At 38.9% G+C, this 14,022-nt stretch overlaps 1 protein-coding gene across 4 annotated transcripts in view; it reads left to right on the top strand.

The window, feature by feature from the left end:
* Snx9 (sorting nexin 9) overlaps window positions 1-14,022 on the top strand; it is a 91,190-nt gene that overhangs the window by 71,041 nt on the left and 6,127 nt on the right. For all 4 annotated transcript variants that reach the window (XM_087193421.1, XM_004856831.4, XM_087193419.1 and 1 more), the window contains exons 10-14: window positions 479-609; window positions 6,500-6,603; window positions 7,836-7,939; window positions 10,356-10,433; window positions 12,167-12,243. In XM_087193421.1, coding sequence (XP_087049547.1) covers window positions 479-609; window positions 6,500-6,603; window positions 7,836-7,939; window positions 10,356-10,433; window positions 12,167-12,243 — 494 coding nt within the window. The remainder of the gene's footprint in view (window positions 1-478; window positions 610-6,499; window positions 6,604-7,835; window positions 7,940-10,355; window positions 10,434-12,166; window positions 12,244-14,022) is intronic.

Here is a 14,022-nt window from a genome sequence, read left to right as displayed (position 1 = left end):
CTGATTTGATTGTTGCCCATAGACTTCATGAGACTGCCTAGGAGCTGGTCTGATGTTTGCTGGAGATAGTTTATCATACCAAGATAAGACTTTAAAATTTTTGTTCTTTTCTCAAAAAACTTATTAATGTGTTAAATTGAAATTTCATTCTTTTTGGCGGGGGACGGGGTCGTGGTGCCGGGGATCAAACTCGGGTCCTTGAGCTTGCGAGGCAGGCGGTAGAACCACTGAGCTAAATCCCTGACCCTGAAATTTCATTTTTAAACAGTAAATAGAGTCCATCAGATCTTTCCTGTGTGTCTCTCGAACTTTTGCATATCTCATGTGTTTAAGGCTCTGAAAAATCACCATGGTTTTTTGCCTTTTATAAAACAGCTTTGTGCCAAGTGGCCAGTGGTCTTAGAAATGGTTTTTTCAGCTATCGTAACTGCAATTCACTTTTAAGAGAGCTGTGTCACCCTTGATATGTCTTTTACAGGTCGCTTTGAAGAGGAATTTATCAAAATGCGCATGGAGAGACTTCAGGCCTGGATGACCAGGATGTGTCGGCACCCAGTCATCTCAGAGAGTGAAGTCTTCCAGCAGTTCCTGAACTTCCGAGATGAGAAGGTAAGACAGCTGACCATTATGGTCTCAGGAAAGTGAGTGTTCTCACAGTCGCATTGCAGGTATATGTGAAAGGAGTTAAAAGCATGTTGGTTAATTATCTCTTATTCCCTCCAGACACAGGAAAGGGACAGAAACCTAAATCCCAACCGTAGAAGTTAGTCCTGCAGTGTGAAAGAACTGCTAGCTAGAGGGCTCTTACACACTGGGGCTGGTAAGCAGGGGGAATAGATTCACTTGGATGAGCAGTTTTTTTATAGGTGCTCTTAAAAATAGAACAGAACCAGCGAATATATGTGCACCCATGTTCATAGAGGCACAGTTTGTAATAGCTAAAGCTTGGAAGCAGCCCAAGTGCCCATCAGCTGGAAACTGGATAAGGAAGATGTGGTTTTTTAATAAAATAGAGTACTACTCAGCCATAAAGAATGAAAACTAGTCATTTATAGTTAAATGGATGCATATCGAGGCCATACTCTTAAGTGAAATAAATAGGACACACGTGTAAATACCGAATAGTTTCTCTGGTGTGAGAAACTGATAGTGTAAATAAGGGTTAAAATGATTAAAATGAATAATTGATAATTTGAAATAGAAAAAAAGGTCCAAAAACGTAGGTGTGAAGGGAGGGGAAGGGAAAAGGAAAGAAGGGAAAGGAAAAACTATGAGAAAAGAAAAGAAAATGGAAATGAAATCTATGTAAATAGGGAAGGGTGGAGGTGAAGGGCGCACAGGTAATGGGGAAAAAATAACCAAGATACATCATGTACAGGTACAAGCACCCAATGATAAATGTAAACGAATTGTACACCTAAAATGTACCAATAAAAGAACTTAAGAAAAAAAAAAATAGAACAGACCCCAAATGATGAAGGGTGCTGTTAGCATAAAGTGAAGGGTATGGGTGAACAATTCCTCTGATCCCCTTTGACCTAAGAGTGCCACAGCTTCTAGAAGTAAAGTGGTGTCAAAGATGAACCATCCTTCTTGAACCCAACTCATTTCTCCATAACTGTAGCTGTGAGTCCAAAGTAAATGCCGGTCTGTGTCTGCCCACCCCCGTGGACAGTCTCTGCCAGTGGTCATGTGTTTCTCATTACAATCAAGAAAAACTGGCTGCTGGACATCTCGTTACTGTCTGCTTTGAAAATAGTTTTCTTTCTTAGTAAGCTTTCACTGTACTTATTGTAACTTTTTATTTTCTATAGATATTTATTCTGTCATTTTCTTCTGTCATAATTCTGTCCCTTTTCTCATAACAAATATTACCTATTTTAGAAAACATTCTAAAAGAGTAAAAGCATGAATTAGCTCAGAAATACCAGCAGATGTTAAATATATTATGATCCTGGCAAAATGTTACAGTTATTTTTTATCTTTATCAAATAAAAGAAGATCATGTACCCTGTTGGACCTTCCAGAGATTTACTTGCTGAATTTCTTTATAGTATTTTTCTTCCCTTGTTGAAGTGAAAGACACTTACAAAAAGTGTTAAATATTAGGACTCTTTATATATGTATGCTTAACAGACATATGTATGCACTTAACATAGTATAAATATCTGGGCCTCAGTTTCAGTTATTGCTTCTCTCTAGACAAGACTGGTATATTCAATGTGTAAATATATCACCAGGTAAGGAATTAGAAAACACTGAGGTGCCCAAGCATTTCTTCATGAATTTGTATCCATTACAACATAGGTTAGCTTTGCAAGCTACTCTAGCCCACCCTAGTTTTTCTGCTAAGAAGAGATATTCATTCACAGTATTTAGGTCTGGAACTGTATAGTAGTGAAACTAAGTTCTTTGAGTTCTAAATGTTTGTTACAAAACCTATATTGAAGCCACTTCAAGTTTGTTGTCTTCTGGCTTCCCACAGGACTTTAACAAGGGCTCATTATTTTGGTTTTCCAAGGATTTGATTTAGAAAGCCCTTCTGAAAGTCGTGTTTTCTGCATAGTATAGCTTAAAAATAATCCAAGATATTGGTTGTTTTGTTTTTTATTTAATGACTGCCACCTTCAAAGTCTGATCAGCTTGTCAGAATGATACAAGAAAAAAAAGAAAGAACTTAAAGTCAGGGCACTTGACCTCTAGTCTTGGCTCTACTTCTACCTACTTCTGTGATTTTGGTCAAAACATTTGTTCTCTTTGGGCCAATTTCCTCACAAGCTAAATGGCAATGTAAAACTATAGAAACTATCATTCTTCGATCATTAGTAATAAGTATAATGATAAACATAGAAAATCCCAAAGAATTTGCATAGAAATTACTAGAAATAAATGGTTATTAAGGTAGCTGGATATAATAAATTCCATGGTTTTCGGCAATAAACAGAAATTGTAAGTTTTAAAATGCTATCATTTATAATAACATCAAAAGTATCAAATATCTAGGAGTAAACACAAGAAAATGTACACTAGATCTACATTGAAAGCTATGAAATATTAACAGAAGACCTAAATAAATTTTCTGCTATGGATTGAAAAACAATAAAAATCAAAGTTCTAGGAGTAGCCAAGATGCTCTTGGAAGAAAAAGAAGCAGGATGACTGTACTGGATATCAAAACTCACTGTAGAACTAAAATAGTGTGAAAAGTGTATGTTGGCATAAAGAACAGAAATAGATCAGAAGAACAGAGTAGAGTAGCAGTGAAGGGAAGGAGTAGTCTTTCATATATGATACTGGCCCCTTTGAGGGATCACAAGGGAAATGCGGTTATATTTTTTAAAACAGCCTTACCTGTTAAAGACACATAATGAAGTATTTACAGGGCAAACCATATTATGTCTGAGATTTCCTTTAAAATAAGGAGAAAAAGTACAGGGAGTCAGTAGAATGGAAGAGAGTAGCTATTTTAGAACAAGATCAGCCACCCACGTGAGGGCCAGGGGCCAGCGCTCCAGGCAGCTTCTCCCATGTTCACAGTCCTGAGGCCAAGTTCAAGACCAGCTGCAGGCTCTCTGCACTGTGGCAGGCATAGCAAGACCAGAGTCTGACAATGCCTTCTGCTCTTTGAATATCAGTGGAAGGGGAGGGCAGCTGACATTATAACCAAAGGAGACATGTGATTCTAGAAAATTTTCAAGGAAAAATATTGGAAGCAACAGTAGCAGCTGTTGGATAAGACTCTAAAGGCTAAAATGGAAGAGATTTAACCAGTTAGCAAGAAAGTTGGAAATAAAATTTTTCCCCCATAATGTGTCACCAGCTAGCATAGCTCCTTGCTTTAGTGATAAAGGATATTAAAACTAAAGCATAAATTTATAAGAAAAAAGCTTTGATTAAAAGTTTGAGAAAATACAGGGGAGCACAGTTCTGACAAAGATCAGTCTGGTCCTTTAACAAGGTATCTGAGAGTGTATAGGGAAAGTATGCCCACTTGAGTAGCTGGAGGGCCACACTCTGATGTAGGGGTTCAAAGTGGCCTGTCCATAAAAGCAAGTCAGGTTTTAAGGATTAGCTGAGGTGAGCCAGGATCTAATTAGCTATTTTCCATCCTCATTTTGTACCTCGGATTGAATGCTCCTGACTTGAAGGGCAGTTTGGTTCCCATGTGAGGAATCCTCTTGCTTGGAGAGGCAATTTTAGTCATGTGAGGCTGTGCTGGAATCCAGGGTGACTATGAGTTTAGGGCCTTGGAGATTCTGGGCAAAGCTGAATGTCAGTAAATCTCTTATCCTGGCATCTTCTGTCTTGAAGAGTAATGAGGTGGGCTAGGTAAATTTAGGTCTAATAGCCCTTGTTTTGCCAACTTTTAGACATAATACTCCCTAAGTGACAATATGCTTACATGCAGAACTGAAAAGGATTTGACCCACAGTTTCACAAAATGAAGACTAAGCTTTATTGTACTTTAAGTTACCTATTAGGCATTTATAGGCCCATATCTTGCTTACTTTTCTCCCTGCTGGAACAAAATACCTGATACCCACAAGTCAGAGGAGTAACGGTTTAATTTAGCTTGTACAGTTTGTACAAGTTTCAGTCCATAGTCGGCTGGCTCCAAGGGAGGGCAGCATGGCAGAGGAGAAACAGTTCATGTTGTGGCAAGCAGGAAGCAGCAGCAGCAGCAGCAGGGAGCCTCCCTTTTGTTTTTATGCCATCCAGGCTACAAACCTATTGGATTATGCCACCCACACCCAGGGTAGGCCTTCCCATTATCCACATCCAGATCTATGCTAAACCAATCAGTAGACTAATCTACTTATCACATCCTTGATCCAATATTGTACACCCATGATCCACCCACTCACAAAACCCCTACCTTGGAGTGCCTGAGGCTTTAGTAGACATTTTAGATATAAACCCTAACAGTCCACATGAAAAAAAAATCACAGTTCTTAGCAAAAACCACTTTTAAGTCCCTGACTGCCTCAGAAGAAAACAGAAATCATGCTTTTGATGAGTAATAAGTTAAAGGCTCAGGAGTTTGTTCTTTGTCCCTCTGGTGGTCTTTGACTATGTCATGTGGAAACAAGCACCAAAGAAGTTGTGGATGACAAGGGTTATTTCCATCTCCCTCTCTCTCTCTGTCCCTGTCTCTCTGTCTCTGTCTCTCTCAGTAGAGTCTTCTAAATTGCCCCAGGCTGGCCTCAAACTTAGGGTCCTTCTGCCCTAGCCTTCTGAGTATCCAGGATTACAGACATACACCACCATGCCTAGCTAAAAAGGATTACTTCTTTAGTAATATTCAGAGATTATTTATTTAGAGATGGTGATGGTCTTGGAAAGTATGTAGACTAAATAAATCACTATGGAAACTGCATCACGTGAAATTACACATAAATAATGTTCATGTATCTTATAAAACTGATATTTTTTTAAAAGATTAACAAAATAGTTGAAGCCAAGTCTGGAGAATTATTATAATTTTCTATTGAAAGTTTCCATTGTAAAACAGTTTTTTAAAAAACTAATTCTATATGGTTCAGAGATATAAATGTGGTAAGAAAAAGCAACACAGTGAGCTTTCTAGAAGTTGACCTAGGAGAATATCTTTATACCCCTAGCATAGGGGAAGGATTTCTGAAATAAGATATGAAAAAGACTGGCCATACAGAAGGACATGGATGTTAGACTACACTAAAATTAAGAACTTATGTTTATCAGAAGTGCCATTAAAAGTGAAAATCTACTGAGTAGAAAATATTTGTAATATAAATGACAAAGGGCTAGGTGTGAGAATATATGAAAACCCATATAAATGATAAGAAAAATAATCAGCCCAGTCGTCCAGTAGGAAACTTGATAATGTAATTCAGAAAAGGTGTCTGAACCACTAACAGAAAAGTACAATACCAATTTCACTAACAATCAAGAAAATGCAAATTAAAACTTACTAGATGATTACCACTCATCACTCCGAAGATTTGCTAAAATAAGAATGACCATGCCAAATGTCTTCTTGGAGAAGTAAGATGCTGCCAGGACAACCACTTTGCTGGTCGGGGTAGAAATCAATAAGACCAGGTTGGAAAACAGTCTGGCATTAGCTATAGAAGTTGAACACAGTCATAGAACCCAGCATCTTTACTCCAGGATGTGTGCTGGAGAGAAATTCAGTACATGTCCACCAGAAGACACATGCATCACAACAATAGAGTTATGAATAGACATAACTTAATAGGAGTGGCTACCACTAGGAGAATAGTTAAATAAAGTAGGGAATACTATACAGCAGTGAAATGAGTGAGCTACAGCTGCACAGCAGTGTGAATATAGATTAAGCAAAAGAAACCAGGCACAATACATGCATACTGTGGCGTTCTTTGCCAATTCACGAAAGTAACAAAATAGTAATTGGGAGCTGACTCTGGGAATTTGGAAGACCAGTTTGATTCTGCTTCTGCTGTCTACTTTAACATTATACTATTGTTGTCATTTACAGGAATGGAAAACTGGAAAGAGGAAGGCTGAGAAAGATGAGGTGGTGGGAGTTATGATATTTTCCACCATGGAACCAGAGGCACCTGACTTGGACTTAATAGAAATGTAAGAGACATTTCCAAACTTTCCTTCTCAGCATGCATCCACACCCTTTGGCTGGCAGTCTGGGCCAGGATAGCTGCAGCTGGAATTCACATTGTCAGACGAGAACTTATGAAATGAAATGAGTGTGGTTTGCAGGCAGATGACAAAGAAAACACCGTGTGTACATGGAAGTAACATCTTTTAACCATAACATCAGATTAAGATCTGCTTTCTCTTTACCTTGAAGTCAGTAATTTCATAGTTGACACAGTGTTGGTTCCAATAAAGGTGGGTGAGACAAAGTGGCAGAGAGCCATAACACCCGCGTCGTACCCAGCAAAGCCAAAATCTTTTGAGCACTGCTTTGAAGTAAGCAGTTTCTAACCTGCTCTGTTTTTAAATCTGTTTTTAGTCATTTACTCTTTAATACAGGTTCAGTTATAATTTTGAAGTGGTTATTATACAAGAACTAATAGGAAATCTTGGAATTTTTTAGTTTTAAGAAACTTTTCTTATGAAATCATTGGTTGTATGTTTCCAAAAATACAGGGAAAAAAAACCACACAAACCCATATATAATAGTCTTCCAGTTACTCAGAGGAATAAAAAAATCAGTGTTAATGCTGTGGGTATATAGTCTTTAAAATCTTCTTCTATATATAGCTATTGGAAAATGAGCTGTTTAAATAAAAGTAACCTCACACTATACATTCTGATTTTTTAAAATTATTTTTAATTTTCTTTTTCTTTTTGGTTGGTCCTGGGAATTGAACCCAGGGCTTCACACACACGTGTTCTACCACTAAGCTACACGCTCCAGCCTGTACATTGTGTTTTATAATGGTCCTTTTCTCATTCAGTAGTATACTGTGGTCTTTGCAGTCAGTACTCTTTTATACCTTTTAGGAGTTCATATCTTAGGAATACTGGATGGTACAGACCCACTTAGTTTTTACCTGTGTTTTATTAAATACCTGTTTGAATGAAGGAAAAGCTACTATTACCATCCTTTGAATTTCTGTTAAGATATTTGAGGTGAAAATTTTACTTTAGAATAATTTTAGTTAACATTCACAAGGAATTGAGAAAAGGAAGCAAAGTTAAAATATAAATGGCAGATTTTTAAGTAGTTCTTTTAAAACCAGAATCTAGCCTGTTTTGAGATTGATTTAGTTGAAGGGCAGTTGTTAATGCAGGAAAACAAGTACACAGATAGTCTTCTTTGTGTGACTGACGGCTCTCTCTGCCTACAGAGAACAGAAGTGCGAGGCTGTGGGCAAATTCACCAAGGCCATGGATGATGGTGTGAAGGAGCTGCTGACCGTGGGGCAGGAGCACTGGAAACGCTGCACGGGGCGTAAGTGGCGTCTTCCAGGCTGGCTTTGTGGCGAGGTCTTCCTGGGGGACCTGCCTCACACAGAAGTGAACCACAGTGGTGCCTCTCCCATAGCCCTTGGCCTGACCTCACTTCTCCACCCTAGCTAAACAATAGAAAACTGACTAGCAAAGCCAGTCCAAGAAGTCTCATTAAAAAACACCATGTTAGCTAAAAACATTCCCGTCACTTTGGATTTTATAATCTATGGAAAATTAACCTTTTTTTCCCCTATGTTTAAAGAATACTTGCACAATTGCTTTTAATCTTAGGGTTTTACTTTTTAATCTTTATCCATTTAGTAACACGTGCTATAATTTTCAGGAAAAGATAGTATAGTTAGTAGAAAACATATTAGATGGGTCAGAGACCCGACCATTGTGGAGGGAGAATGGCACATTAGCCATGACCTGCTCCCCTTTCCCTGGCTCTGAGAACTTGTCCCCTCTTTGTCCTTTGCATGTGCACTGTCACCCTGCTGAGCCACTTCCTCTGTCCCAGAACTGTGCAGCTTTGTTGTTAAATAGCCCAGGATGGCATAACGCTGTCAGGTGTCCAAGTGACATTGTTCTACAAAATATAAATAAAGGAATTCATTTGCAGAAGTAGTTTTAGTTATAAACTCTTACAAAGGTATCATAAATCATTTAAGCCTGTGTATTCTTTGAAAACTTCCTTTTAAAGTGAGTACAAATCTTCAAAATTTTAAGGCTCTCCCACAAATCCAGGATTACTTTTTTAAATTTGCGGCACTGGAGATTGAACCCAGGGCCTTCACACTGAGCTAAGCCCCCAGCCCTTTTTTTATTTTATTTTATTGGTCTTGTTAAGTCACTGAGTTGCCCAGTCGGAGCTCAAACTTGCAGTCTTCCTGCCTCAGCCTCTCAGAGTGCTGGGATGACAGGCTTGCTCAACCACACCCAATGTAGGTTTTTTATTTGTTTGTTTTGCTTTGTTTTGTTTCAGACAAGGTCTCACTGTATATATAGTTCAGGCTGGCCTTGAACTCACTGTGTAGTCCTGGTTGGCCTCAAACTCACAGCAATTCTCCTGCCTCAGACTCCCAAGTGCTGGGATTTTAGACTTGCACACACCCAGTTTGGGATTATAATTTCTTTTACAGAATTAAATCTTTTACATCTGATGGCTGTTCATTTTCATGCCCTATATAATCCATAAAGCCAATTTTATAAAATAAAGAATATTGACATAAAGCTACTCTAGTTGGGATGAGAAGGGATTGAGGCAGTTTGTTTAGGATTTCACTCAGGGGTATCTTCTTTCACAAAATAGTTTTTTAAACCTTCCTTATCTCTAAGGTGTAAACCGTGTGGTAAAGTATAAGGTGTGTGTGTCTTTAATCCCAGGGAGAGACAAAAACTGAGCCATAAAAGGGTAATTTAATTACTAAAGTTAACTGAGCAGATGTAGTTTGGATTCAGGTGTCCTGCTAACTTTCAGCTTGGACTCAAGCAGTGGTTTCTTTTGAAAGGCACTCGTGTACTTGAGGGGACTATGTACAGAGCAAATGCAAAGACACGTGGAGACTTCTCTGGCAGTTCTCCAGAGTGATCTAGAATCCTAGCATTTTAGCACCTTAGGTAGTGCTTAGAATGGAACCTTAGGAATCAGTTAGTGAGTCATCTGATCTTACTCATGAGAAAACACCCCTCTCTCCTGGTCCTGTAAAGCCCCACTGCCGTGGCTTCTGCCAGGCTTTGTTCTTTCCATTTTGGGTCAGTTGGTTATTGATTTGCACATTACTTTGGGCTCATGGTTTATCTGTGCCTTTATTTTACCAACCCTCCTCATAGAAATGTGATGTCTTTCTATAGTAGAGAGGGGTTTATTGTGAAGACCAAGTACAAAAGAAAGTGCTTTGTAAACTAGAAATCTTCTAAGGGAGTTTCAGTTCATTTCTGTTCCATTTGGTAAATGAAAATGTGGGGATGGTTGATAATAGCATTTACCATTAAAAATAAATAACAGTTGATTAAATAATTCATTAATGGGAAAAAACTTACTTTTAGGGCTGGGGATTTAGCTCAGTGGTTTCGCCGCCTGCTGCGCAAGCGCAAGGACCTGAGTTTGATCCCTGGTACCAAAAAAAACCAACTTACTTTTTATATATCAGTACTTTATTAAAGAGTATAGTCTATTTTAACCACCTCAAATGTGTTTTTGTTTGTTTGTTTGTTTGAGATAGGGTCTCACTATGTAGTTCAGGCTGGCCTTGAACTCAGCTATCCTCCTGCCTCAGCCTCCCGAGTGCTGGTATTACAGGTGTGCAGCACCATACCCGGCCTCAAATGTCTTTTTTTATAAAGTAATCACTAGAAAATAGTTGAATCCTACTTCAGTTTGCTAAATAACAATTTATTCTTTTTTTCTTTTTCAGCATTGCCTAAGGAATATCAAAAGATAGGAAAGGCCTTGCAGAGCTTAGCAACAGTGTTTAGTTCTAGCGGTTATCAAGGTATGTCTTTATTTTTTATTATTTTTTTCTTTTTATTATATCATAATTATACCTGTCTGTGGATACAGAATAATAATTCAATGCATGCATACAGTGTTTAATGACAAAATCAGGGTAATTAGCATTTCCATCTCCTTGTCATTTCTTCATGTTTGGAGCCTTCCAGCACTCTCTTCTAGTTCTTCATGAAATGTACAGTAGGCTATTGTGAACTGTAGTTACTCTATTGTTATACACAATGATAGATGTTTTTCCTATCTAATTTATTTTGATACCTGTTACCTGAACTTGTTCCATCCTCCTACCCTTCCTAACCTCCAGTTACTACTATTCTGTTCTCTTCTACTTTGAGATCAATTCTTTTAGCATCCACATTTGAGAGAGAACATGCCATTTGTGTCTTATCCTACCTGCTACCTCCTGAGGATCTCACAGGCAGACAAAAACTTTGCCTAGAAGTGGCCTTGTTACTGAGGGACACTTGGCCAGGAGTAGCAGGACAGAAGGTGGCCCAAAAGCCCCTTCCTGTGGGCTGGGAGCAGCGGGGGGGATGGTGGCCAGGAGACCCCTTCCTCTGGACCAGGAGCAGTGGGACGGTGGCTCAGAAGCCCCTACCTCTGGGCCAGGAGCAGCAGGACTCAGTACTGTGGACTGGTGGTCCGGTATCCTCTGCGTCTTTGTAGTGTGGAACCAGGTGGCTGTACAGAGGAGCAGGGGTGGGGGTCCAGTGGATTGTTGCCGGGGTTGATTGGGCGTGTTCCCCGCGACTGAGGACCTCGGTAGGGCTTCCGCAGACCTGCCTGTCTGTAGCAGGCTGATTCGGCGTGTTCCACTCGACTTAAATATCACTTTCACTGCTTTTTTAACAGTATGTGTGCTAACATTGGAATAGTACTAAGACTGTTAACATGACCCCTGCCAAGCCCACAAAACATGCCATATTCTTATAGGCTATCATATTGAAATACTAATTTTAAATTTTAAAGGATTACCTTTGGAAAAGAAGAGGTAGACTTCTGATAATATCTTGTTTTGTAGATTTGACTTTAGAAACGTGAATGTTTTTCATAATTATTAGAAAATATTTACATCAAAATGAGAGGGAGTCCCTTATAACCAAAAGCAAAATAAAGCACATGACATGATACCTCAAGATGAGGGTATAACTAATTAGAGAGGAATTATCTAAGATCACCTTAAAGTAGTGGTCAGAAAGACTGCAGAAGAAATTTAGTTGTTTTCATGAATCATAAAATTAATAATATAATATTGTATTGGTATTTTAAAACTTTTACATAGTGTAAGGTAAAGCTTTGTTAGTAATTAAGATTTTTAAAATACAAGTTTTAAAACGAAATTCCCAGAGTCCTAAATTTATTGGAAAAATCAGTATGAGCTCATTATGTGTTTTCTTTCTTTAAAAAATGCACTGTGGGGCCAGGGATTTAGCTCCATGGTGCTGCTGCCTGCCTCGCACACACAAAGTCTTGAGTTCAATCCCCAGTACCAAAAAAACAAAAAATGCACTGTGCTTTGCTCTGTTCACTGAAAAGAACTAGAAACAGTTCACCATCCAATGGCCAGGAATATTTCCTAGCTCCACACCACATCCCACCACAGTGAGCCAGGCTCACTGGCACTGCAAGAACACCAGTGCTGATTTGAAGAACTTTCCACTGGCCAATGAAAGAAAATTCGAGCATTAGTGACAGTACTAACTGTAATCTTTTCAGGTGAAACAGATCTCAATAATGCGATAACAGAAGCTGGAAAGACTTATGAAGAAATTGCCAGTCTCGTGGCAGAACAGGTACTAATCTACACATTCAATTAAGATTTCATGCTTTCTGATCTACGAACTTAAAACCTATTTTAAGACAAATCCAAATAGCTGTCTTCCTCTTTTCAGTTGGTTATGTCTTTGTTAATTGTATTTCTAATAGTGTTTCTTAGGTTAAGTCAAAGTAGATAGATAAATGTGCTGTCAAGAAAGCTAAATGGGGGCCAGGGATTTAGCTCAGTGACACCACAAAGGTCCTGAGTTCAATCTCCAATACCTGCCCCCCAAAAAAGAAAGCTAAATGGCCAGGCATAGTGGTGTACACCTATAGTCCCACCAACTCTGGGAGGCTGAGACAAAGAGGGTTGCCAGTTCAAGCCCAGCCTGTGCATTTAGTGAGACTTGTCTCAAATTAAAAACTAAAGCTGGATGTGGTGGCACACATGTGTAACCCAGCACTCTGGAAGGCTGAGGTATGCTGATTGCAATTTCAAGACCAGCTTGGGTCACTTAGACCCTGTCTAAAAAAAATGTGTGTGTGTATAATAAAGATGCGTGAGTGAGTGAATGACTAGGGATATAGCTCAGTGTAAGGTCATAGGTTCAATCCATAGTACCACAAAAAGAAAGAATAAAATCTAAATGAAGCTGGGGATGTGGCTCAGTGTCAGAGTCCCTGCTTAGCCCTCCTACGGCCTTGGATTTGATCCCTAGAACCAAAAAAGAAAGGAGTCTAGGGCTAGAGATAACAGCTCATCACTAGAGCACTTGCCTAGCATACATGAGGCCTGAGGTTCAATCCCTACTATAAGAAAGAGGAAGAGGAGAGATCTAAATGAGTGCCTTCCAGTATTGACACCTCTGATCTGCTCCTGCCCATCAGGGATTATAATGCCCCCAAGAAAATGTCAGTCTGCTTTGCCTTTCTGCATCTGTTAATGACTTTGGCAATGCCTATCATGTATGGTTCTTAGGATTTAATAGCTAATAAATAAAAAATGTATCTTCCATATTCTCCAGCCCAGGGTAAATCTTTGTTGTTTATTGGAGTCTTTCATAACCTTATTTCCATTTTTTTTATAGATAAGTTCCCTTAAGGGGAATTATTATCTAAGTTATTTTAAATCTTTAAATTTAAGAATTTCAGATTACTTCTTGAAAAATGGAAAAATTTTAAAGTTGCCACTTAAGAGAATTACCAAGTTTTTAAAAATATTTTTATATTCTGTAGTAAAACCCAAACATTAAATTGTAACAATTTATTTGCCTGTTTGTAAACATACAATATTAAGGTTTTTTTCTCATAGTGTTATTTAAGGAACAGAAAAGGGGACATTACCATAACCCCAGCAGTGTGTCCTGGTCTCCTGTGGGCCAAGACAGCACAAAGTGAGTTAAAGAATAAAGACAGAGGGCCAGGGATTTAGCTCAGTGGTTCCACTGCCTGCCTTGTAAGTGCAAGGACCTGAGTTCAATCCCCGGTACCAAAAAAAAAAAGAATAAAGAGAGGAAACGAAACTTAGAGAGAAACTGAGTCTTAGGACTGATCGGTGTTGCTCTAGGCTACAAAGACAAAGGCCCCTAAGCACATTGAGTATTTATTGAATACAACCAGGGAAGGAATAGGCAGCAGGGTATGCTTTGAAGGAATCTAGTGAAATACTGCCAAACACCTGGCACGATGGTGTCAGGCAGGGCTGTAAAGGAGTAAGCCTGCTTATCTTGCTTGGATAGAGCAAACAGGTCCTGGGACCAAGTGCAGTTAGCAAGCAAACCATCAGGTCAGAGAGAAGCCATAATTCGGGGGAA

The sequence above is a fragment of the Heterocephalus glaber genome, unplaced genomic scaffold, assembly GCF_053883595.1.
Source record: "Heterocephalus glaber isolate CG9 unplaced genomic scaffold, H.glaber_assembly_v1.0 deba00001592, whole genome shotgun sequence".
Classification (NCBI taxonomy): domain Eukaryota; kingdom Metazoa; phylum Chordata; class Mammalia; order Rodentia; family Bathyergidae; genus Heterocephalus; species Heterocephalus glaber.
Note: the sequence above shows the minus strand (reverse complement) of the source record. Positions and strands in the feature narration are given on the sequence as shown.